Source organism: Felis catus, chromosome D3 (genome assembly GCF_018350175.1).
Source record: "Felis catus isolate Fca126 chromosome D3, F.catus_Fca126_mat1.0, whole genome shotgun sequence".
Taxonomy (NCBI): domain Eukaryota; kingdom Metazoa; phylum Chordata; class Mammalia; order Carnivora; family Felidae; genus Felis; species Felis catus.
This window is the reverse complement of record NC_058379.1, coordinates 44,419,158-44,441,884: the sequence shown is the minus strand read 5'-3', so window position 1 is coordinate 44,441,884 and position 22,727 is coordinate 44,419,158. Positions and strand designations below refer to the sequence as shown.

The 22,727-nt window shown below is 40.1% G+C and overlaps 2 protein-coding genes across 8 annotated transcripts in view; one reads left to right on the top strand and one right to left on the bottom strand.

The window, feature by feature from the left end:
• Window positions 1-892: 892 nt before the first annotated feature.
• Window positions 893-14,445, bottom strand: SNRPD1 (small nuclear ribonucleoprotein D1 polypeptide). Of its 3 annotated transcripts, none has more exons than XM_019815062.3 (4): window positions 14,288-14,445; window positions 6,389-6,465; window positions 3,973-4,041; window positions 893-1,066 (listed from the first exon to the last, which is right to left on the bottom strand). In XM_019815062.3, the coding sequence occupies exons 1-4, from the start codon at window positions 14,299-14,301 to the stop codon at window positions 990-992; spliced, it is 237 nt and encodes a 78-aa protein (XP_019670621.1). In that variant the 5' UTR covers window positions 14,302-14,445; the 3' UTR covers window positions 893-989. The 3 variants fall into 3 exon arrangements, with proteins under 3 accessions (XP_019670621.1, XP_003995111.1, XP_006938870.1); XM_003995062.5 differs by having other exon boundaries at window positions 3,973-4,164; window positions 14,288-14,444; XM_006938808.5 differs by lacking the exon at window positions 14,288-14,445 and adding an exon at window positions 13,981-14,158 and having other exon boundaries at window positions 3,973-4,164.
• Window positions 14,446-20,300: 5,855 nt separating this feature from the next.
• Window positions 20,301-22,727, top strand: part of ESCO1 (establishment of sister chromatid cohesion N-acetyltransferase 1) — a 75,716-nt gene continuing 73,289 nt past the window's right edge. For 3 of the 5 annotated variants that reach the window (XM_003995061.5, XM_011288077.3, XR_002147559.2), the window contains exon 1: window positions 20,301-20,429. The gene's annotated coding sequence lies outside the window, so the exon portion shown is untranslated. Of the gene's footprint in view, window positions 20,430-20,639; window positions 20,659-22,727 lie in introns of those variants that run through there. The other 2 variants (XM_045041748.1, XM_019815059.3) reach the window with 1 other exon arrangement.

Here is a 22,727-nt window from a genome sequence, read left to right as displayed (position 1 = left end):
AAGATGGAAAATCACTGAGACACACACAAAACACACAAATGCACTTCTCTCTCCCTCAATGTGAATAACCCTCTAATGGGACCTATACCTTCTTTTTAGAAAATCTGTGCAGAAAATTTCCTTCACATTTAGAAAATAAAACAAAACCCCATGTGCATGATTAAATGTAAATACAGATTTAGTCCCCCCCCCCCCCATTCTCAGGTGTTTTCCTTAGCATGTGAACAAATGGTAGGAAGCTCTACAAGGAACTGCATTTACTGTGACATATTCTTCTCTAAGCTTAACCAATTGCAACAATTGGAAAAAATTCAATTTTGTTGTCAAATAAAGTAGGTCTCTTTTTGTTCTTTAAGGACTTGTAAAAGTACTTGATAAAGGAGCACCAACAGGTACATTTCACATTAATAGGTTTTGACACTGCTCACAACTGATAATCTAGTAAATGTTATCTACAGTTTCAACTCAAGAGAATGTAAAACTATATTCTATTGAGATTAAAACAAAACAAAAACCCATTAACGAAGACAACTAAGTCTAAGACTCCTGAATTGGAAGTCTCCATAAAGTAAAACTCAGGAAAGGGGAATCAATTTCAGACTGAATCCAGAGAACGTTAATTTCTGAAGTACCAAAATGAACTTATTATTTCACTTGTAGGCAGGTTCTACAGAATGGAGTCAAAGTAAAACAATAAAATGCATATTCAGTGCATGTGAAATAGGTACATATTCTACATACATTCATACAAAAACTTTAGTTCAAAAATTAAAAGTCTGATCTAAGAATGAAATCAGTCTGTGACTGCCTAGTAGAAATGCTTAGCTTCTACTATGTAAATATCATGAATCTATATGAACTATTAAAATTTGACAGTCAATAGACAACTGTGTCCTACATTTATGTTTATTAAAAACTGACATAAACAAAGCCTGTACAAAAAATATTCCAAATCACATATCACTTTGAAATAGTAATCTTGAGAGACATTATCGCCTAGGACCCCCTCTTCCTCTACCCCGACCACGTCCTCTTCCTCTTCCTCGGCCTCGGCCTCTTCCTGCAACTAAGAAAAAAGAAAAACAAAGCAAGGTTAATTCTCTTCTGCAATGATGTTACCTAGGCCACCACAAACATCTAGAGGAAAGAAAACTTTAACCCAGCTTCTCTCAAATATGACCTCACAGCCATCCTTCCAATACATTATCATGCAGAACCCAAAGCTGCTGGCCTGCAAAGATAATTTTTATTTCATTTGATCTATGAGAAATTCACCAGGTTTATAAATATTTTTCTTTTTATCATGTCTCAACTTCACAAAATAAAATCCAAATGATCTGAACCTTACACAAGATGGAAGAGATATCCTATCAATGGAAAAGAACATGAACACCATGTGCCAGACTTTTCTGTTATTGTATAGAACCCAAGTTCAAAATTCAAAGCCAAGAAAGTCTAAAATACATTATATCAAACAACCTTATGACTCCAGAATCTTAAGTCATCTGATCCAATCATAACCAAGTACTTTAATCCTTACAGCAATATTCCTGTAGGCTGGTCATCCTAACCCTACTTGAATATTATAGTGACAAAAAACTCATTTCTCAAATGAACTTTTTCAATCTTCAGAGAGCGATGAATACTAAAAAAATCCTGACATGAAGTTCTAGTCAGTCACACTCTAAACTTCTACCCCTTGTTGCCAACCTTATCATTCAAAGAAGCAGAGTTAAGTCTAGGACTCCTGTTAAAACAAGGCAGATTAAGCACATTTATCTCCAATTCCTTCTGAAATACTACTCATGACAGGAAAGGAGTAAAAACAATAAATACCCATAAAGAGAAAAATGGAGGGAGGGAATACAGTGGTTGAAACATTTCAGAAAGTAGACTAAGAACTGTAAATGTTTAGTAAAGGAAGAACAACTCCTAGAAAACCTAGGACCTTAGAAGCCAAGGGTGAGATGAGGCAGGTGGCTGAAAACAAAATGGTTGACAATCATGTGGAGCAAGAAGACTGGCGAGTCTTCTCTACCACACCTTGCAAAGCTAATGATTATTTCCCTGACAGGTACATAGGAGAGAAAAGGTAAAGTAAACCTAAAGACATTGAAGCAGAAATCTTCAGATTTGAAAATATATGCAAAGTGGATAACAGCAAGAGGCACAGAACTGATGGGAAGGGAATGGGTATTAATTTAGCATTTTTCAAGCTATAGGCTGCAACCTAAAATCTTTCTGAACTAAAAGAGGACAGGAAACATACAGGTTTTTGCATGTATTAGAATTCAAGAATTCTGAGATTTTTGTTTCAGTTATATAAATGAATGATACAAAGTGTATTTCCTAGTGTGGGAGGAAGGCAAAAAAAGTCTCAAAATCAAGACCCTGTATTAAGTGAGGGTCTACAAAACACCCAGCCCCTTTCTCCTGCTTTGCTCCTATAATGCTGGCTACCAGGCATATATCCCCCACCGTAGATGACTGGAATCTTTTCATGAAAAAAAAAAACAAGCTCCAGAAACCACTCTAGATGATGAAATTTTGGGTCTCCTCAGTGAAGAGGTCAATTAACTCTTGAGCCACTCTATAGTGAGACCCGCCAATTCAGAAGTCCAGCCTCCCTTCCCAGAACTTGTCTTTTCAGGGTTCTTGTTAAATAATAGATGGCCAGGGACACCTGGGTGACTCAGTCTGTTAAGCATCTGACTTCCGCTCATGATCTCACGGTTCGTGTGTTCAAGCCCCTCACTGGGCTCTGCACTGACAGTGCGGAGCCTGCCTGGGATTCTCTTTGACAACCTCTCAAAAATAAATAGGTGGTTACCAAAGGAATGAGGGATGGGAGAATGGGTGAAATAGCTGATGGGATTAAGGAATGCACTCATCATGATGACCACAAGGCAACATATGGAATTGCTGAATCACTGTACTGCACACCTGAAACTAATATAATATTGTTATGTTAATTCACTGGAATTAAAAAAATAAATAAAAAAAATAAAAAGAGAAACCCAAGAATACAATGCCGAGTACAAAATAAAACTTAAAAAAAGAGAGGCACCTGGGTGGCTCAGTCGGTTGAGCGACCGACTTCAGCTCAGGTCATGATCTCACGGTCTGTGAGTTTGAGCCCTGCATTGGGCTCTGTGCCCACAGCTCAAAGCCTGGAGCCTGCTTCAGATTCTGTGCCTCCCTCTCTCTCTGCCCCTCCCCCACTCATGCTCTGCCTCTCTCTCTCTGTCAAAAATAGAAAAAACAGAAAAATAAGAGAAAAGACTTAGACAATCACTCAAAAGACCCAATTATTAAGAATTCCAGGAAAAAGAGGGGCTCCTGGGTGACTCAGTGAGTTAAGCGTCTGATTTTGGCTCAGGTCATGATCTTGTGGATGGTGGGTTCAAGCCCTACATCGGGCTCTGTGCTGACAGCTCAGAGCCTGGAGCCTACTTCAGATTCTGTGTCTCCCTCTCTCTCTGCCCCTCCACTGCTCACTCTCTCTCTCTCTCAAAAATAAATAAACATTAAAAAAATTAAAAAAAAAAAATCCAGGAAGAAAGAACAGTAAGTAAAGAGAAGACATTTATCAGAGCTACACATACCATTTCTTAGCTTGAAAGGCAAGAATACCCTATTGAAGGGGTCCACCAAACAGCCAAAACAACAAAATGGAGGAAACAATACAGAGAGCAAGCAAAGACCCTATGCCAAGTCATTAAGAAAGTTCAGAACAACAGGAATAGAGAGTTAAATCTCCAAATCTTCCAAAGTGTGTAAAGGGTCGGGGACTAGGATATGCAAAGGGACAAGAAGAATAGCATCAGTCTTTGGTATCAACACCAGAAACCATAATAAATACTATATGCATGCACAGCAAGTACAGGGAATCAAAACAAAATAAAAAAATCTGTGGTGTTTGCAAATGTTAAATACACATTCACAAAAACATTTATAATCTTTCAAACTTACCAGCTTCCCTTTTCTTAGATTTCACCTTCGGTTCAACATCCACAAGTAGTGTATCCAGAGGTAAGCTGTCTGGCAGAATAAAATATCGAATGTTATTTCCTCGAATACTCAGTGTTTCCAGTTGTACTGGTTCTCTATTCTTCAAAGTCATTTTCACTGCTTTAAGATGTGTATTCATGCTGACATCTACACCTAGAGGGGGAAAAAGAGGGCAATTATTAGCACAATAAAGAAGGCAACCAGTTTACCTATCAGGCCACAGTAAATACCAGAGAGTGCTATCTGTTCTGCTACAGCGCACATTTCTAAGATATAATTTAATACAATTAGTAAATGGGTGAATGTCAGTATAAACCAGAAATCCTTTCTTCAAAGATTATCCCCAGGACATTAATGTTTTGCACGGTTAGATATGCTTACAGATGTGAATGCAACAAGCTCTGGAGGAATGCGAGTGGTATCCATGACTCATTCTCACTGTGCCCAGGTATTCTTATCTCAGGGTGAGCAATGTTTATTGCATGTTCTCTGTCTCCATAACTTCCTTATACCCCATTCCACATTAGATTCATCCTTCTCTTAAATATAAAGTTCTATCTGTACTGCAGTATTTTTTGTTACTATGAATTTAACACGTCTTTTTTTTTTTAAAGGAACGTTACTGTTTTTGTTAGTATTTTAATTACCAAGTTGCCCAGGTTTTAAATGGTCTGCTTCAAACTATTTTTCCTATGTTTCCAGTTTGAGATTTTACAAAATAAAAACAATTTTCTAGAATGAATATATGGCAGTATAGTAGAAATACCCAATTACTGGAGCCTTTACCAATATAGCTGAACAAATGGGATAACTAAAGATCTAGTTAATTTTTATTAAATTGAGTTTATTTTTTTGAGACAGATAGCAAGCAAGGGAGGGGTAGAGACAAAGAGGGAGACAGAGAATCCTAAGCAGGCTCCATGCTGTCAGTGAAGAGCTTGATGCAGGGCTCGAACCCACAAACTGTGAGATCATGACCTGGGCTGAAATCAAGAGTCGGATGTCTAACTAACTCAGCCACCCAGGTACCCCAAGATCTAGTTAATTTCTGACCCTAGGCAGTTAGGCCAGAAACATGAATTCTTTCAACTTTCCCAACATCCATCTCAAATTTATTAGTTTTACTACTAATCTTTTCCTCCTTCTTTTGAAAAAGAAGAGATCCTCTTCTTTTCCAAAATTAATATACTTTTGAGATAGTCTATCTCCTTGGGGATCTTGATCCATCAAGGGAGAGGAAAAAATGAGATGTATGAGCGCTTTCTACGTGTTAGGAACTGCGTGTTAAAACGTTTTAACTTAATCCTCAATATTCTTGTTATGAGGACTAAAACACATATTCATATAGGATGCAAGAAACTTGTAACCTGTAACTTGTGTTACTGAGGGGAATAGAACAGATTTTCGTAAATTTTGCTCATCCTAGTAGCTGAAAATGGATATCGCTTATTAAGTACCTACTATACATGTTAGGCAAACCTTATGTTATGTTTTTTTGTGTCAAGCATCACTAGATTTTGAGTTCCTAAAAAGTGGGAAGAACACTCTCCTTCCTCCACCACATCTAATACAGAGTTCAGGAGAGAGCAAACTAAATCCTTACTTATGGAGTTTCAAAAGAATAGCAATTACTCTTCCTCAGATATGGTCACAGACCATATGGTATTGAAACTTTATACTGTACCAATTTCCTTTCAAAGCAATTCGTGTTGCAAATGTGAGTATATTCAAATATTATCACTATATTAACACCAATTAACACCATATATTTCTCTTGGTGTACTCAGATGCTGGAACTACACATTAAAAATTTATAGGGGCTCCTGGGTGACTTGCTCAGTTGAGCATCTGACTCTTGGTTCTGGCTCAGGTCACGAACCCAGGGTCATGGGATCGAGCCCCATGTTGGACTCCAGGCTGAGTGTGGAGCTTAAGATTCTCTCTCTCTCTGCTCCTCTCCCCTGCTTGTGTGCTCTAAAAAATAATAATAAATTAAATTATTTATAAACTTACAGTTTAAATATTTCAGAGACTGGGATCACATGCTAAGATAGCATTTTCATTCATTTGGCTCAGAAATTGTTTTGAAGTTTTGCAATCTTGGGGAGACCACCTACCATGAGTGAATATCCACCACGAGTGAAGAATCACAGTAGCCTTAAATATAAAACTACGCATACAATATTATTAAAGCAAAGAGTTAGACACATAAGAAAAAAACTAAAAGTAAATACTCCCAAATACTCTATTTCCCATATATATTTTCACCCAAGGTAATTAAACATGAAAAACCCATCCTCTATCTTCAAGGACTTACTGGTCTAAAAGGTGGAAGAGGTAGAAAAAAGTGTTATAAAAAGCCATCCTGTATCCATACCTGTGATTGTTCCATGGACCTGTGTTCCATTCTTTAATTCAATGGTTACAGTTTCATGACTCAATTTCATCAAAAATCTGTAAAAACGTGGAAATAAAACAACATATGTTCACCTTTAGCACCTTAAAATCTTTTGAGTGAAAGAGTGAAATTTCTAGATGTTCAAAATCTGCTGTAGATGCTACCTGCACCAATTCCTATTAATAATCTGCATGACAACTTCAGTTTTCCTTGAATTATACCTTTAATATTTATGAAGGAACGTAATACCAGAAACTGTTATTTGGACATTTCTGATTGTCTAAACCATTATACAGCTTTATCTCCAAGCCATGCATACAGGTCATAAAATCATTATAATTCACAAAAACTGAAAACAAGAAATTATATGAAGGTAGTGAAAAAGGTACGAACTTCCAGTTATAAGGTAAATTAAGTATTAGGAATGTGAGGTACAACATGCCTATAGTTAACACTGCTACATGGTACATTTGAAAGCTGCTAAGAGAGTAGATCCTAAAGTTCTCATCACAAGGAAAAAAACTTTTTTCCCCTCTTTTTTGGTGTCCATAACAGATGATGTATGTTAACTAAACTTACTGTGGTAATCATTTGGCAATATATGTAAGCCAAATCATTATGCTATATACCTTAAAACTTATATAGAATTATCCGTCAACTATCTCACTAAAATGGAAGAAAAAACAAATTATGATAGTAAAAAAAAAATTACATGCTTCCTGTATGTATAAACACTAAAATTCTCCCTTCATAACCCCCCCCCCATGTATATGGGGAGATTCTTTAGACCATTTTACATGCATTCATAAGCATACAGATGAAATGTTTTTATGCATAATGAGCCATAACTTTATTGACTTCTATACCTTGTAGTTCTCATTTAGCAGTTTAAAGACATTTAGAAATCACAAATCCATTTATGCAAATCCTTAGCAACACTAACTGTAACCGATCTTCTAAATTTTTGTCACTTCTACAGGGAAAAAAAGACAATGTGTTTTTCCTTATTATTTGTGAGATTAAACATCTTTTCATGAAGATGGGGAATTTGCATTTCTTCTATGAATTACCTATTCACATTATTCACACATGTTCAATTACGTCAAAAGTTTTTTTATTTTCTACCAGTTTGCCACAGCCATTCGTGTTTTGTTTGTGGTTTTCATTTTTATATTGTTAAATTTCTGAATCTTCCTCAGGTATTAATCTGTGTAAGACTATATTCCCTCCCCAAGACTGTAAAAAGTCTTATTTCTTCTACTTTTCTATTTTGAGTTTTCATCTACCTGGAATTAATCTCTTTTCCATGCAGCATGAGGTAGAAATCTACCTTTATTCTTGGCTCAAGTCATGATCTTGCGTTTCATGAGACTGAGCCCCATGTCAGGCTCTGTGCTCACAGGATGGAGCCTGCTTGGGACTGACTCTCTCTCTCTCTGCCCCTCCCCTGCTCACACTCTCTCTCTAAATAAATATTAAAAATAAATAAAATGTTCCCATTTATGTGGGTATGTCTCCACACAACTTACACTTTCATATCGTCTTCATCATGAATTTTTTCTTTTTTTTTTTTAATTTTTTTTTTCCAACGTTTTTATTTATTTTTGGGACAGAGAGAGACAGAGCATGAACGGGGGAGGGGCAGAGAGAGAGGGAGACACAGAATCTGAAACAGGCTCCAGGCTCCGAGCCATCAGCCCAGAGCCTGACGCAGGGCTCGAACTCCCGGACCGCGAGATCGTGACCTGGCTGAAGTCGGACGCTTAACCGACTGCGCCACCCAGGCGCCCCCATCATGAATTTTCTAATGAGGACATTCTCCTACGTAATCATAATACCACAATCACATGCAGGATGATGAACAATAATCCTTCACTATGATCCAATAATGTCCACATTCAAAATTTCTAATCTATAATATAGACTTTGTACACCCGATCATAGTATCACACTGAATGGTACATGTAGGATCACCTATTTTTCTCCCCCATTAGACTACTGCTTAGGGTAGGGATCAAGACCTTTACACCTAATCCTGGGTGGTCATGGGCACTAAATCAACAGTTCGCTGAAATGTTTCAATGACTAAAAAAGAAGACAATCTTAAAATACCACTTTTTTAGTGGCACTGCCAGCCATGGAAAAGGGGGGGATACTTGGATTGCGACATATTAAGTCTCAAATTTTAAAAAGTTAATCTGACTTGTATAAAGATCCATTATGTTGAATACTTCTCATATTTGCTGTCAAGGAAAGAAAGTCTCTCTCAATAAATTGTTAATGCTTTATTTCACTGGGTAAGAATTCTTTCATTTACCTCTACAATAATCACTTATAACTATATTAGCCTAGAATTTCATCTAATAGTTTCTTTCCATGATCAAACTTTGGTTTTCAAAAAATCTTTTATTTTGGGGCACCTGGCTGGCTCAGTAGGCAGAACAAGGAACTCTTGATCTCCGGGTCATGAGTTTGAGCCTCATGTTGGACACAGAGTTTACATAATTTAAAAAAAATAATTAATTGTCCCACTCAGTAATATTTAACTTTTAGAGAAGTCCAAATCATTTTTGAAAGTAGTATTAAAGTAAAAATAAAACCTTTTAGTAATCAATCTACCATATGGAAGGAAGTAAAAGGAAAACCAAAGTAAGCAAAATGGCTTCCGAAGGAAGCAAAATACATTTTAACAAGTCCAAGGATGTTTTTAAAATAATATTTATCATTCTTTTTTTATATATGAAATTTATTGACAAATTGGTTTCCATACAACACCCAGTGCTCATCCCAAAAGGTGCCCTCCTCAATACCCATCACCCACCCTCTCCTCCCTCCCACCCCCCATCAACCCTCAGTTTGTTCTCAGTTTACTTTTTTTTTTTTTTTCAACGTTTATTTATTTTTGGGACAGAGAGAGAGACAGAGCATGAACGGGGGAGGGGCAGAGAGAGAGGGAGACACAGAATCGGAAACAGGCTCCAGGCTCCGGGCCATCAGCCCAGAGCCTGACGCGGGGCTCGAACTCACGGACCGCGAGATCGTGACCTGGCTGAAGTCGGATGCTTAACCGACTGCGCCACCCAGGCGCCCCTGTTCTCAGTTTTTAACAGTCTCTTATGCTTTGGCTCTCTCCCACTCTAACCTCTTTTTTTTTTTTCCTTCCCCTCCCCCATGGGTTCAATAATATTTATCATTATATGTTATCTGGTAGTCCCTGTGCATGGCAATGAGGATTAAAAATGAGTAGGACTAGGCCTCCAAGGAGCTCAAACTCTAATAGAAAGGACAGACACATAAAAGATATTTTATTTTAAAGGTAACTAAATTTAAAATGAAATGGATGTAGGCACAGGCTTTTACGAGGAACATAATGTAGCATGGATAGGAGGGAGTCAGAACTTAGTGGACTTCTAGGAAGAAGTCTGAAAAGTTGGAAACACGCAGCAAAAAGAAACCAGAGCAAAGATTTGGGAATAAGAAATAGCACAATGCACAGAGAAATTACAGCTACACTACCAATGGAATGTTAAGTCCCAGAAAATGAGTAGGTAAGAGGTAGGTAATTTCCTTTCATGAGGAGCCCAAGCTGTTAAAGAGCTACTTGAGAATTTTCATCAATGGAGTACCACCAGGGTCATATTCACACTGGAAGACAATTTAGGTGGCTAGAGCAGTACATAGGTTAAAATTACAGTTATCAAGACACAGGAAAAACAAATAGATCAATGAAACAGAATAGAGTCCAGGAATGGACCCACATTTATATAGTTAATTTGGGGGGACCTGGTTGGCTCAGTCGGTTAAGCATCCAACTCTTGATTTTGGCTGAGGTCATGATCCCAGGGTTGCAGGGATCACCACAGGTTCAGTGTGGAGCCTGCTTAACATATTCTCTCTCTCTCTCTCTCTCTCTCTCCCCCCACCCCGCTGTCCCTCTCCCCCACTTGCTCTCTTTATATTTATATACTAAACATATACTATATACGTATACAAATATAAATAAATATATATGTATATATAAAATAATCTTCGGGGCGCCTGGGTGGCGCAGTCGGTTAAGCGTCCGACTTCAGCCAGGTCACGATCTCGCGGTCAGTGAGTTCGAGCCCCATGTCAGGCTCTGGGCTGATGGCTCAGAGCCTGGAGCCTGTTTCCGATTCTGTGTCTCCCTCTCTCTCTGCCCCTCCCCCGTTCATGATCTGTCTCTTTCTGTCCCAAAAATAAATAAACATTGAAAAAAATAAAATAAAAAAATAAAATAAAATAAAATAAAATAATCTTCTACAAAGGTGCCAATGGGACTGTCAAAGCACTCCAATGGGCAAAGGAAAACCTTTCCAACAAATGATACAATCTATGGTAATAGGGATTTACATTCCCTAAGAATATAGAATAATTAGAAATCTATACTGAAAAAAACAAACCTGGGCCCCTAATTCATTCCACTTACCAAAATTAATTCATGACAGATCACAGGCCTAAACATAAAAGTAAAATCATAAAGCTTTAAGAGGAAAACATAGGAGGGGCGCCTGGGTGGCTCAGTCAGTTAAGCGTCTGACTTCGGCTCAGGTCACGATCTCACGGTCCGTGAGTTCAAGCCCCGTGTCGGGCTCTGGGCTGATGGCTCAGAGCCTGGAGCCTGTTTCAGATTCTGTGTCTCCCTCTCTCTCTGCCCCTCCCCTGTTCATGCTCTGTCTCTCTCTGTCTCAAAAATAAATAAACGTTAAAAAAAAAAATTAAAAAAAAAAAAAGAGGAAAACATAGGAGAATAACTTTATGGTTTGAGGGTAGGCAAAAAAATTTCTTGACAGTACACAGATAATCACCATAAAAGGAAAAGCTGGTAAATTAAAACTTCCTCAAAATAAACTACTACTCACAAAAGACATTAAGGAAATGAACAAGCAAGTCAAACTGGGAATAGTTATACCTGACAAAGAACTAGTATGCAGGTTATATAAAGAAAATTCCTACAACTCAATAGAACAACACAATTAAAATGAAACACTTCACAAAGATACATGAATAGTCAATAAGCAGGTGAAAAAGTGTTCAACATCATTAGGCATTAGGAAAATGCAAGGGGAGCCTGGGTGGCTCAGTCAGTTAAGCTTAGGCTCAGGTCATCATCTCATGGTTTGTGAGTTTGAGCCCCACATGGGGCCCTGCAACGGACAGTGCTTGGGATTCTCTCTCTCTACCCCTCCCCCACCCCCCAGGCCTCCCCACACTCTCACTCTCTCTTTCTCAAAATAAATAAATTTAAAAGGCTTTTTTAAAAAAAGAAAAGAAAATGCAAATTAAAACCACAGTAAGACACTACTACACAAGCAATGAAATGGCTAAAATTAAACTGACTACAAATATTGTTAAGGGTGTGGAGCAATTGGAATTCTAATATACTGTTGGTGGGTGTGTAAAATGGTATACAACCGCTTGGGAAAATGATCTGGCATCTTCCTATAGAACTAAAGTATACACGATGCTATGATCCAGCAACTCCACTCCTAAATATCCATCGCCCAAAATGAAAAAAGACTTGCACAAGAATGTTCAAAGCAATTTTAAAGAAAATACACATGTTAAGTTTTAAATTTCTAAGATTAAGCAAACACCTAACGTGGGGGCTCACGTTTACAACCTCAAGATCAACTGAGCCAGCCGGGCGCACCCAAAACATTTAACTTTTAAACATACAATGAACTTATCTACTAATAAAATTAAACAAATTACTGATACAAGCCACAATGTGGATGAATCTCAAAAATATGCTGCATAAGACATTTTACACAAGAATGCATACTGCATAATTCCAAATACGTATATGAAATTCTACTGAAACCAAAACTAAGCAATGGTAGAAGAAACTGATTGCCAGGGGGGTTATGAGAACACAAGACTGACTGGGAAGGGCTTGAGGGAAATGAAGTTTTGGTAATGTTCCATATCTCAACAGGGGTTTGGGTTACAGAGGTGTGCAAATTTTTTTAAATTGGCAAATACATACTGTATTTCATAGCATGAGACAGTTAAAATCTTGGGTGGAAAAAAAAGAGCCTTTATGGCTTAGTGGTGTGACTGGAATGGTAGTGAAGGTATTGTGGCAGGAAAAATAGTTATCCCAGCCCAGGAACCAAACAGATTTGAATTATTTTCTGATGAATCCTTCACTATCTGAATTCTTTGTACTTACTGAAACTTAAATATCCAATTGATACAGTATCCTTTGGTATCCAAATCCACTATCAAAATTTTAAAAACCAAAGAAAATTGGGTAACAAGAGCTACTTTTAGGAGGTAGGTAAAATTGTGAAAACCTGTCAACTTATCAGTTTATTAAGAGGGAAAGATATCAAAAGACAACACCCAGATTTTTGGTTAAGGTGACAGTAAGGTGCCACCAACCCCTGTACAGAAATAAGTCAACTGAAAATGCAAACCAGTTAAACAACTACTCATTTTCTTGGCACAAAATACTCTCTCCAGTAAGAAGACATTTTACTTCTACAGTCTAATACACAGAATAAGATTCAGTACAGCTTGTAAATTTTTCAGGAAAACTGTCACAACCCACAATAACTTTAAATGAGATAAACTGATTCTAAAGAGCATTACACAAAAATTAACTATAAACAGATTCAGACTGACAGTTATCGACAAATTGTGAAAATACACTTTAAATTCTGGGGTGTTTTTCTCCAAAGCTAAATTCAAACAAAAATAGACTAAAAGTTAACCTTAAATGCCTTCTCTCTATAAACTCCACTCGAAATACATATTCAGGTTTTATATGTTATTTCAACCATACTAGAAATTATCTACTTGTCTGTCTTCACAAAACATAAAGTTCCCAAAAGGCAAGCATTCTGCCTTTAAAACATTAAAAAAAAAAAAAAAAAAAATCCATTACCAGTGCAGTGTAACAGGTGCCCAGTAACTGATCGCAATTGACAAACCTTGATTCAGACAAGAACTGACTAGCTGTTACACTTGTAACTGCTAACTTAATCAGAAACGTTTTCTATGTTCCAGGCCCTCTGCCTCAGGGAAAAACACCAAAACCAAATCTCTTTCCAAGCAGTTTATAATGAATTCCTCAAATCAGTAAACCAATAGGCTCAACTAACCGATCAAGTTTAAACACAGAAATAAAACAGAATGCGATTACCTGCATAAATCAGCCACAAATATGGAAAATGATTCTGCCTGAAGTTGGGAGATTTTTTTCCCCTGAATTAAAGAACTATCTTGAAAGGAAATCTTAGTTGAGTAACCTTAAATCGAAAAAGTTATCAAAAATAAACTAGAAAAAAGTAATGAAATCAGAAGTCCAACACTGATTTAAAACATTTCGGAAATGAGTTTCATTATTTCCAGATAGTCCTGCAGCTTCTAGATACTTTTTTAAAGTTCATTAATTTAACTCAACGCATAAAATTTTTGTGTCTCCCACGTTCTCAGAGAGCGAACACTTAGTTATATTTGCGGTTCCTGCAGGCAGAGAGGGACCAGAAAAGTAACCTAGACTAAGAGCAGACATTCCAATGAAATGAAAATCTTCAACTAACCGAAAATAAGAGCTTGTAAGCCTGGCGCTGCACCTTTAAAACCTCTTAGACACTAGATGGGACGAAACCGCCAGGCCTTTACGGCCACCTCTCGAAAGATACACGGGATCCGCACGCAATTCAGTCTGAAGCCCAGGCCCAGCGCCCGCGGCGGCGCGGTCAAGATGGGGCGGGAGCAGCGGGCGCGGGAGGCCGTTACCAGGCCGCGCGCGCACGCGGCTTTCGCGCCTTCCGTAATTAGGCAGCCCGGCCTGCCGCTCCCGGCTCAAATGGTCACAGCCCCGACCCGGCTGGGTCACCTCCTCACCTTACGAGCTTCATCCTAGCGGTGCCGGCACTCTTTCGGTCGGATAGCGCACAAAACGCGACCACCCAAGTCCAAAAAGCCTAGGAGTATGAATGGCCGGAAACGCCTACTCCCTGGGTACCGACGTAAAGAGCGCGAGAAGCGATGTGAACGCAAAGCGGAAACGCCGGGCCGCGCTGGACCGAATTCCCTTCCGGCCGCGCGGAACGCCACTGCGGCCTCTGGCGGCTGGGGGTGTGTCTTGCGACTGCTGAGGGCGTTTAGACCTGGTACAGGAGGAAATTCCCAGTAAGAGGTGGATTTGAGGATATCAAATCTAGTTAGTGCGCCTTTTGCCACGGCCGGAAGCCGTGTACTATGCAACACTAAATACACTCGTGAACAAAGGAAATTTCTGATAAAGCTCAAGAATTACGCTAATTCTTCTTCAACACCAGGAACCTCTGCACTACTTAATGTACCTGAAGGAAATCATATAGATTAACTGATTGTTTTTACTTTAAATTCTGATCACAAAGATACCCTACACTGTGGAGAGATTTTCTAATAAGCTCATAAACTGTTTCATACCTTCTGTCTTCTTTCCCTCTGAAACCTTTTATAGGCTCTCAAATCACTTTCTGCTAATATTTCCTACTGTGAGAAAACCAGAAGCCATCCTTCAGCTCTTCTTCCAGTTAGAAGGACAGAAGTATTGTTGCTCCTTTCCAAGGCAAATTCCTCTCCATTGTAGTCTGGATCCCATGTCTCACTTTCTCAAGAATTTCACTCCTTCAGTTATCTCCAAACTTAAATTATCAATTTCTCTCTCTATGGGATTTTTTTTATAAGCATACAAATTTATCTTAAAATTCTCCTCTGATGCAGCTCCAACTACTGTCAAATTTCTTTCACATAAAAACTTCTTGAATGAACTGTCTACACTTGTTTTATCACCTCTATTTCACTCTTTAAACTCACTGAAATTGCTTTTCTAAAAGTCATCAAAAACCTCCAAGACAAACCTCTATCTTCATCTTACTCAGTATTTCAGCTGTATTTAACACGAATACTACCCCTTTGAAACACGCTGCTCTCCAGATTTTCAGGATGCTAAGCTCACCTGGTTTTACTTCTATGCCACTAGTTACACTTTCTAGGTCTCAGCTGCCTCTTTCTCTACTGAGCCATTGCATGCTGGAGTGTATCAGGGCTTACCCTCCATGTACTCTTCATATGGATACTTTGTCCTTTAGCCTAGGTGATCTCTAAAACCATGGCTGTAATTTATATCTCCAGCCTGATCTTCATCCCTGATTATCAGAACTCTTGGATGTTGTAAGGCAATGGTCATCAAACTTTTAGGTGCATAGGACACACCTGAGGAAACTTTAGAATGAAAATTGTGGAGGCACCTGGGTGGCTCAGTAGGTAAAATGTGGGACTTTGGCTCAGGTCATGATTTCACGGTTCATGAATTCAAGCCCTGCATCAGGCTCTCTGCTGTCAGTACAGAGCCTGCTTTGGATTCTCTGTCCCCTTCTCTCTCTGCTCCTCCCCACTCACATTCTCTCTGACTCCTCTCTCAAAAATAAATATTAAAAACAGAGAAAATTCTAATTCAATTGGTTTGGGGGCTGAAATTCCATATTTCTAAAAGCCTTCAGTTCAGTTCAGCCTTCAGTTGATGAAGATGCCCCTAGTTTATGGACCATCATATGAGTAGCAAGACTGTTACTGTTCATTTGTGTGTTGCCTGCTCAATATCTATCCCTCTGTCTTCCCACCAGTTCCTAATAATCTCCTGATGATCTATGTATTCCCAAGGAAGCTGACTCTACCCTTATGTCAGTCATCACATTATATTACTTGTCCACAGTGGCCTTGGAATGCAGGCTGATCCAGTCAGACCTTTGCAGGGAATACTCTATCCTTTTGGATGTGAATGGACAGGCAGTAGAACCAAGTGAAGAATCAGTCTTAGGAGAGAGTTAAAAAAAAAAATCAAAACTCATGACCCATATTAAAAAGCCCATGGATTTAAAAAAAAATGCCTAAATGTGGCTATTTAAATTAAAGGTAAATAAAATTACAAAGTCAGTTCCTCAGTTGCAATACTCACATTTCACTCAAGAGGCATTTGTGGCTATGGCTACACTTTGGGACAGTGCAGATCTAGGGCATTTCCATCAGCACAGAAAGTTTGTTAGATACTGCTGCCCTGTTTATTACCATATTTATTTCCTTCTTTGCATTTAATTGTTATTTACCTATTTATTAACTAACTTGAAAATATACTATCTGAAGGCAGGAATTTGTATCTGTTCTGTTAATTTCTGCATACCCAGCATCTTGAATAGTGACTTTCACAGAACATACCCTCAATAAATATTTGTGAAATAATTGTCTTCTCCATTAGAATGTTTGCTGCATGAGGAAGGAGACCCTGCGTGTATTGCTCATTACAGTATATCTAAGTATTGAGCACAGGGTATTCCTCCCTGTTATCCTCAAGTTCCTTCCTACTTTGGCTCTGCCTACCTTTTAATCTCTTTTCCCCTCAATAGTATTGAAATGTTTGAGTTCTTGAAACTCATCAAGCTCACTCTCCTCTCCAGACTTTTGTAATTTAGTTCTTTAATTTGGCTAATACTTACTCATTCCTTCTCAAGTATGTGGGGCCAACATTATTACTTGTATGTGTAAGTAGTGAGTTTCCCAGAAAATGGCACATTGAAATGCCATTATCAGTTAATTTATACCAAATCAACTAGACTTTTTCTTTGTTTTTGTTTTCTAGACTGAAGTTGCTTAGAATTTTGACTCTCTCCTAGTAACTCTCTCAAAATGTCAAGAGTCTTGAAATAAAGTCAAGAGTGGACTAATAAAGAAAAAGGCTTTATTTGCTGCTAGCAGAAGGATCAGTCTGAAAGTGAGACTACTCTGTCTTCTGTGAGTTAGCAGAAGTTTTACAGGTTATAGGCATTTAGATTGGTCACAAGAAAAGGAACAAGGAAGTGAAAATATGATGTGTGGAACAATGCAACTGCTTCATTATTAGTTTAAAAACATTTTTTTAATGTTTATTTACCTTTGAGAGAGAGAGAGAGAGAGTGTGAGCACAAGCAGGTGAGAGGGAGAGAGACTGGGAGACACAGAATCCGTAGCAGGTTCCAGGTTCTGACCTGTCAGCACAGAGCCCGACACAGGGCTTGAACCCATGAACCATGAGATCATGACCTGAGCCAAAGTCGGATGCTCAACCAACTGAGCCACCCAGGTGCCCCCATTATTGGTTTTTAGAAGTAGCTATCCTCATGCAGAAAAGTACATTCTGCAATTTGGAATTAGAAAAGAAAACAATTTAAACAATTCTAGATTACATTCACAATTTTGAGTTTCTCAAGAGAATTTACAAGGAGGGGCTTGTAGTTCTTGGTGTAAGGATTATGCAAAAGACCTTCACAATTTACAGAACCATAATGTTGAGCACCAAGATGCATTATCTAGGCCACAGCATGTGTTTTCAGCATGTGTACATGGCAAAATGTGAATTAATAAGAGTTCCCCCCCAGAACTTTCTCAGGAGCTCTCAGGAATGGAGGCCTGTCTTTTTACTGGGATCAGTTTGCTGTGAGTTTCTGTAATTTTTGAAAGCTCAGTCAAGCAAGATAATTTATTCAGTTCATTATGATTTCTTTTAGTAGATAACCAAATTAAATAAACCAAATTCCAAAGTTCATAGACAGACTGCTCTCAATGAAAACCATTGATAGAAAGCAAGACAAATTTTGTCAAAAATGACATTACAGAATAATTAAGAATTTAACTACAAATTGAGACCTCTGGCATTAATAAATCAGAAGTGAGATATCTTTTAAAATAGTAAAGAGGGGTGCCTGGGTGGTTTAGTTGGTTAAGTGCTGGACTTCAGCTCAGGTCACGATTTCATGGTTCGTGGGTTCAAGCCTTGCAATGGGCTCTGCGCTGACAGAACAGGGCCTGCCTGGGATTCTCTCTCTCTCTCTCTCTCTCTCTCTCTCTCTCTCTCTCTCTCTGCTCCTCCCCCACTCTCTCTCTCTCAAAATAAGTAACTTTAAAAAATGATAAAGAATAGTGCTCAAGAAAGTTTATTTTTCCCATAAAACAAATTTTTAAACATTTTTATTGGTATATAATGGACATGAAATCATATAACCTGGGGCATCTGGGTGGGTCAGTCTATCAAGCATCTGACTTTGGCTCGGGTCATGATCTTGCAGTTTGTAGGTTCAAGCCCTGCGTTGGGCTCTGTGCTGACAGCTCAGAGCCTGGAGCCTGCTTCAGATTCTGTGTCTCCCTCTCTCTCTGCCTCTCCCCTGCTCATGCTCTCTCATTTTCTCAAAAATAAACGAACCAGAAAAAAGGTATACAGTGAGTTGATTAGATATGTTTATAGATTGCAATTATGGTTACCATCTTAGCTGACTCCTCTATCATGTCTCATAATTATTTGCTTTTTGTGGTGAGAATTATTAAGATCTAGTCTCTTAGCAACTTTGATGTGTATAATATGGTGTTATAGAAGAAACTATTTTATACTTTCATGGCATGTTTAAGAAGCTGACTATATTTGGTTTTAGAAGAGAAAATCTAGAAAATGGCAGACATGAATTATACATCAAATATGATTTACTTACATACTGAAATAGATACATATGAATTCACATGGCGTGACATTTGTAAGGATTCCTATGCTTCTGATGGTGACCAGTTCAACAAATAGAGTGGAATAGATTCCTCAGAAGCAGAGGCCTGTTTTGTGGGAAAGGAAACTTGTAAATATGGCAGAATTTGAGTTACTGAAAATAAAGTGGTTTAGATGTCTCACAATCTAAAGGTGAAGGCAGATATAGGTGAGATAGCCTGGTACATAAACCACTTCAATCAGGTTGGCAGTTTACTCCTGAGTCACCCCCCTATTAAAGCCATTTGGCATATGCCATTAATGTAACATTGTGTTCCCAAGTAACAAGGTATGGTGATGTGGACAATGGCCTCACCCATCAATACATCTGGTTGTGTTTTTTAAACCACAGACTCTTTCCAGACGAAACTGACAAGTAGCTCAATAAAGTTTTATGGAAAATGTATTGTCAGAAAATCAGTCTTGACACCAGGATTTACAAACTTAGAGCACATTTGGTTTTATTAAGTTCCAAAAAAGCAGGTCGGGGAGAACCCACGTGTGATCATGTCTTCAGATTCTCAAAAGCATGAGTACCGATTTTACCCAACCTCACAGTTCTGCAAATAAAATCAGCACAGTTAAGTGTGTTCAAAAGGATTGTGGGAACCATGAATCCTAGTGATAGAAACCTAGGCTCTAGCTTTAGAGGCTTCGAAGAGCCACAGTTTTGTCTGAACACCCGCCATGACTAAATCTAGTGGAACGTTCTACAATTTCTAGTCGACTCTTGCGCGCCCGCACACAAGAAAGAAACTGGGCAAAGACAAGAATGAAGCCCTGGATTTTTTGGAAGCGCTGGAGTGCAGTGTGGGGTAAGGAAAGAGAAGGGTCAACTGCCTTCCGGTTTTTTTTTTTCTTTACATTGCCCCATATCGAAGATTAAAGGTATTTGAAGGTCGCAGAGAGCAGTTCCCACAACCCACCGAGGGTTCGGCGGCGACGCATTACCAAGACAAACTACCACCGCTGGGGGCGTGAGTGGCTTTATTCCAAGAGACCTCCCCGGGAAGGGCCAGAAGCTGCCGCCTGGGGGCGCCGCCCCTTCCCGGCGAGGGGCCCACCCGCGGTGCGTGCACGCGAGGCCTCCCACCGCGCTTGCGCTGAGGGTGAACGCTGCCTTGCTTTTCCCCGACGCCCAGCGGTCCCGGCCGGGGTAAAAAACTGCGTGACACGCAGCGAGCGTGGCGGCCATCTTCCTCTTCTGGGCACGTCAGCTGAGCCTGTTACGGCTGAAGAGGAGCGTTGCGCAAGCGCGCCTCAGACGGTCACAGGTAACTCCCATCTGACGGGCGAGGCGTCGCCGTCGTCGCCGGAAGTTTGGCGTATCTGCGCCGCGGGAGAGGCGGCGGTCGCGGCAGAAGCGGCTGTCTCCTGATACCCGGATGTGAGGCGATTCGCTGGCTGGCATTGGACCCTCGGCCAGGAGTGAGGAAGGTACGCTAGCTTTCCGACTGTCCCCGCCGCCTACTGTCGTGCCGCCCGCGTCCTCACGTCCCTTTTGCCAGCTTCTCCGGAGAGGCTGGACGATCCTCCCCCCCCCCCCCCCCCCCCCTTGTCCCACATTCTGTGTCGTTTTGCATCGTACGCTTCTTGCTACTTCTCTGTTCCGGGCTCCTGGAGCCGCTGGGAGGGAGTGGGCGGCTCAGAGTCACTGTCGCCTGAGGTAGGCAATCAACCTGCGCGTCTCGGCTGCCCAGTCGACTCATCACCTGCTGCTGCTTGGTAGGCGGTCAGAGGTAATAAGGGGCCATGACCGAGGACCGGGTCAGGTCAGGGCTCCCAAGGCGGCCGCGAGGGCTTCCGGAGCCCCGAGGGCTTCCATTAAGACTACTGGGGCGGTGTCGCCGCTGGCCGGCGGGTAGCCCCCGGCCTCGTCCCCGCCCCTGGCGTCTTTCCTTCCCGGCGTTTTTCCCGAGCCAGCCTCACCAGGCATCGCGGATTTGCGGTTCCTGCAGCTTGCTCCCCTGCCTTCGCCACTGCCCGCTGACCCGACCTGAACCTTAAGGCCTCTGCAGGCTGTGATGTGGGGATCTTGGAGGGGAGCAGTGGCCTGGGTCCAAGGTCACAGAGTAATTTGGGTTGGACATGAGGGTCTGGACACAGGTAGGGCTGTTCTGGAGTAGAAATGGGTGCGTTGAGGGCCATAGTGAAGTTTGTAGGGATAGATGCGAGCAGAAGGGAATTGGGTCCTCTATTTTTGTCACTGTTCATAAGATTATTTACAACGGGGGTTTGTTTTACTCAGGCAGAGTAGAATAGCAACGCCAAAAATGAGAGAACTCTCCCACTCCTACACTCCCAGCCTCTTCCCATCCCCCACCTCTAAATGTTGAGTTCTGAAAACCCTGCTGCAGGTACTGTATTTTCCGGGAGAGGAGGGCACAGTGGGGGGAGAGGAAAGAATTAAATCGTTGTGATTTGAGAGGTACTGTGAACTTTGTTCTTTGTAGCCTTTAGAATTGAAATGGTATTCTTATACAGCAGGAAGTAATTGCAGCACCCAGTATTTAAATAGTATTATCACATGATATTTTAATAAATAGCCTTTGCAAAAACCAATAAAAGGGTACTACTTGGTGGAATAGTAAGATGTGGGTGGGTTTTGTTTTTTCCTCTTTAATTTTTAAAAAGCTGATAAAACACGGATTTCAATTTAAAACCTTCTTGTTGCAGTGGACTGTACTATATTCAGCCTTTGTATTAGGTCCTTAGTTTCTGCGTTACATAGGGCATCTACCACAATGGAACTGTTTTTAATTTGAAAAACTTAAAAATTCTTACTATGGAATTAGATATTAGAGTAGGATGAAAAGTGCTTGAAAAGCGGTTAATTTGGAAGCTGCAAATTCAGGCCTAGAAACGAGAAAACTCTAACAGACACTTCTCCCTTTCAGGCAGAATGAAGTGTATGCCCCCTTAGGTTAGATGTATGACTTAAGAAGTACCCTTCTTAGGACGAAGCTTCTGCCCACCTTACTCATTCCTGGCCAAGGAAAATTTTGCTGTTATTTCTCATTGAACAGTGTGAAAATTCTGTGGTGAACAATAATTTTTTTTTTTCAACGTTTATTTATTTTTGGGACAGAGAGAGACAGAGCATGAACGGGGGAGGGGCAGAGAGAGAGGGAGACACAGAATCGGAAACAGGCTCCAGGCTCCGAGCCATCAGCCCAGAGCCCGACGCGGGGCTCGAACTCACAGACCGCGAGATCGTGACCTGGCTGAAGTCGGACGCTTAACCGACTGCGCCACCCAGGCGCCCCAGTGAACAATAATTTTTTTAACATCAGCCTCATACAAGGTTTTGTACTAGGCATTTAAATTGATAAATTATGCTTCCAGAAGAAAGGGAAAAGGGCCCTAATTAATGAATGCCTTTATTCCCCCCCCCCCCCCACGATTGCTGGATAGAGTTTTTTAGCTTGGTATTTATATTATAGAACAAATTGATTGTATTTTTTAAAAATATTTTTTAAACTATTCATTTTGAGAGAGGGGTGGGGGAATAGGCAGAGAAAGGTAGAGCCCCATGCTGGGCTCAAAACACGGAACCATGAGATCACCAAACCAAGATGTACTGAAACCCAGCCCAACTGAGCCACCCAGTCACCCCACAAGTTGATTGTATTTATTGTAATAACGAAGGTAGCTAGCATTGCATAATTCAAAAGAATGGACTATTAAATAAGTAAATACTTTTTCGTGACTTCTTTTGGCAAATTTATGTTACAT

Bases quoted from the DNA above. Each gene is read 5' to 3' on its own strand.
- SNRPD1 (XM_003995062.5), bottom strand. The intron at 4,165-6,388 runs GTATGGATACAG...TTCCCCCTCTAG, and splicing joins GGTCCATGGAACAATCACAG to GTGTAGATGTCAGCATGAAT. The intron at 1,067-3,972 runs GTAAGTTTGAAA...CTTTTTTCTTAG, and splicing joins ATCTAAGAAAAGGGAAGCTG to TTGCAGGAAGAGGCCGAGGC.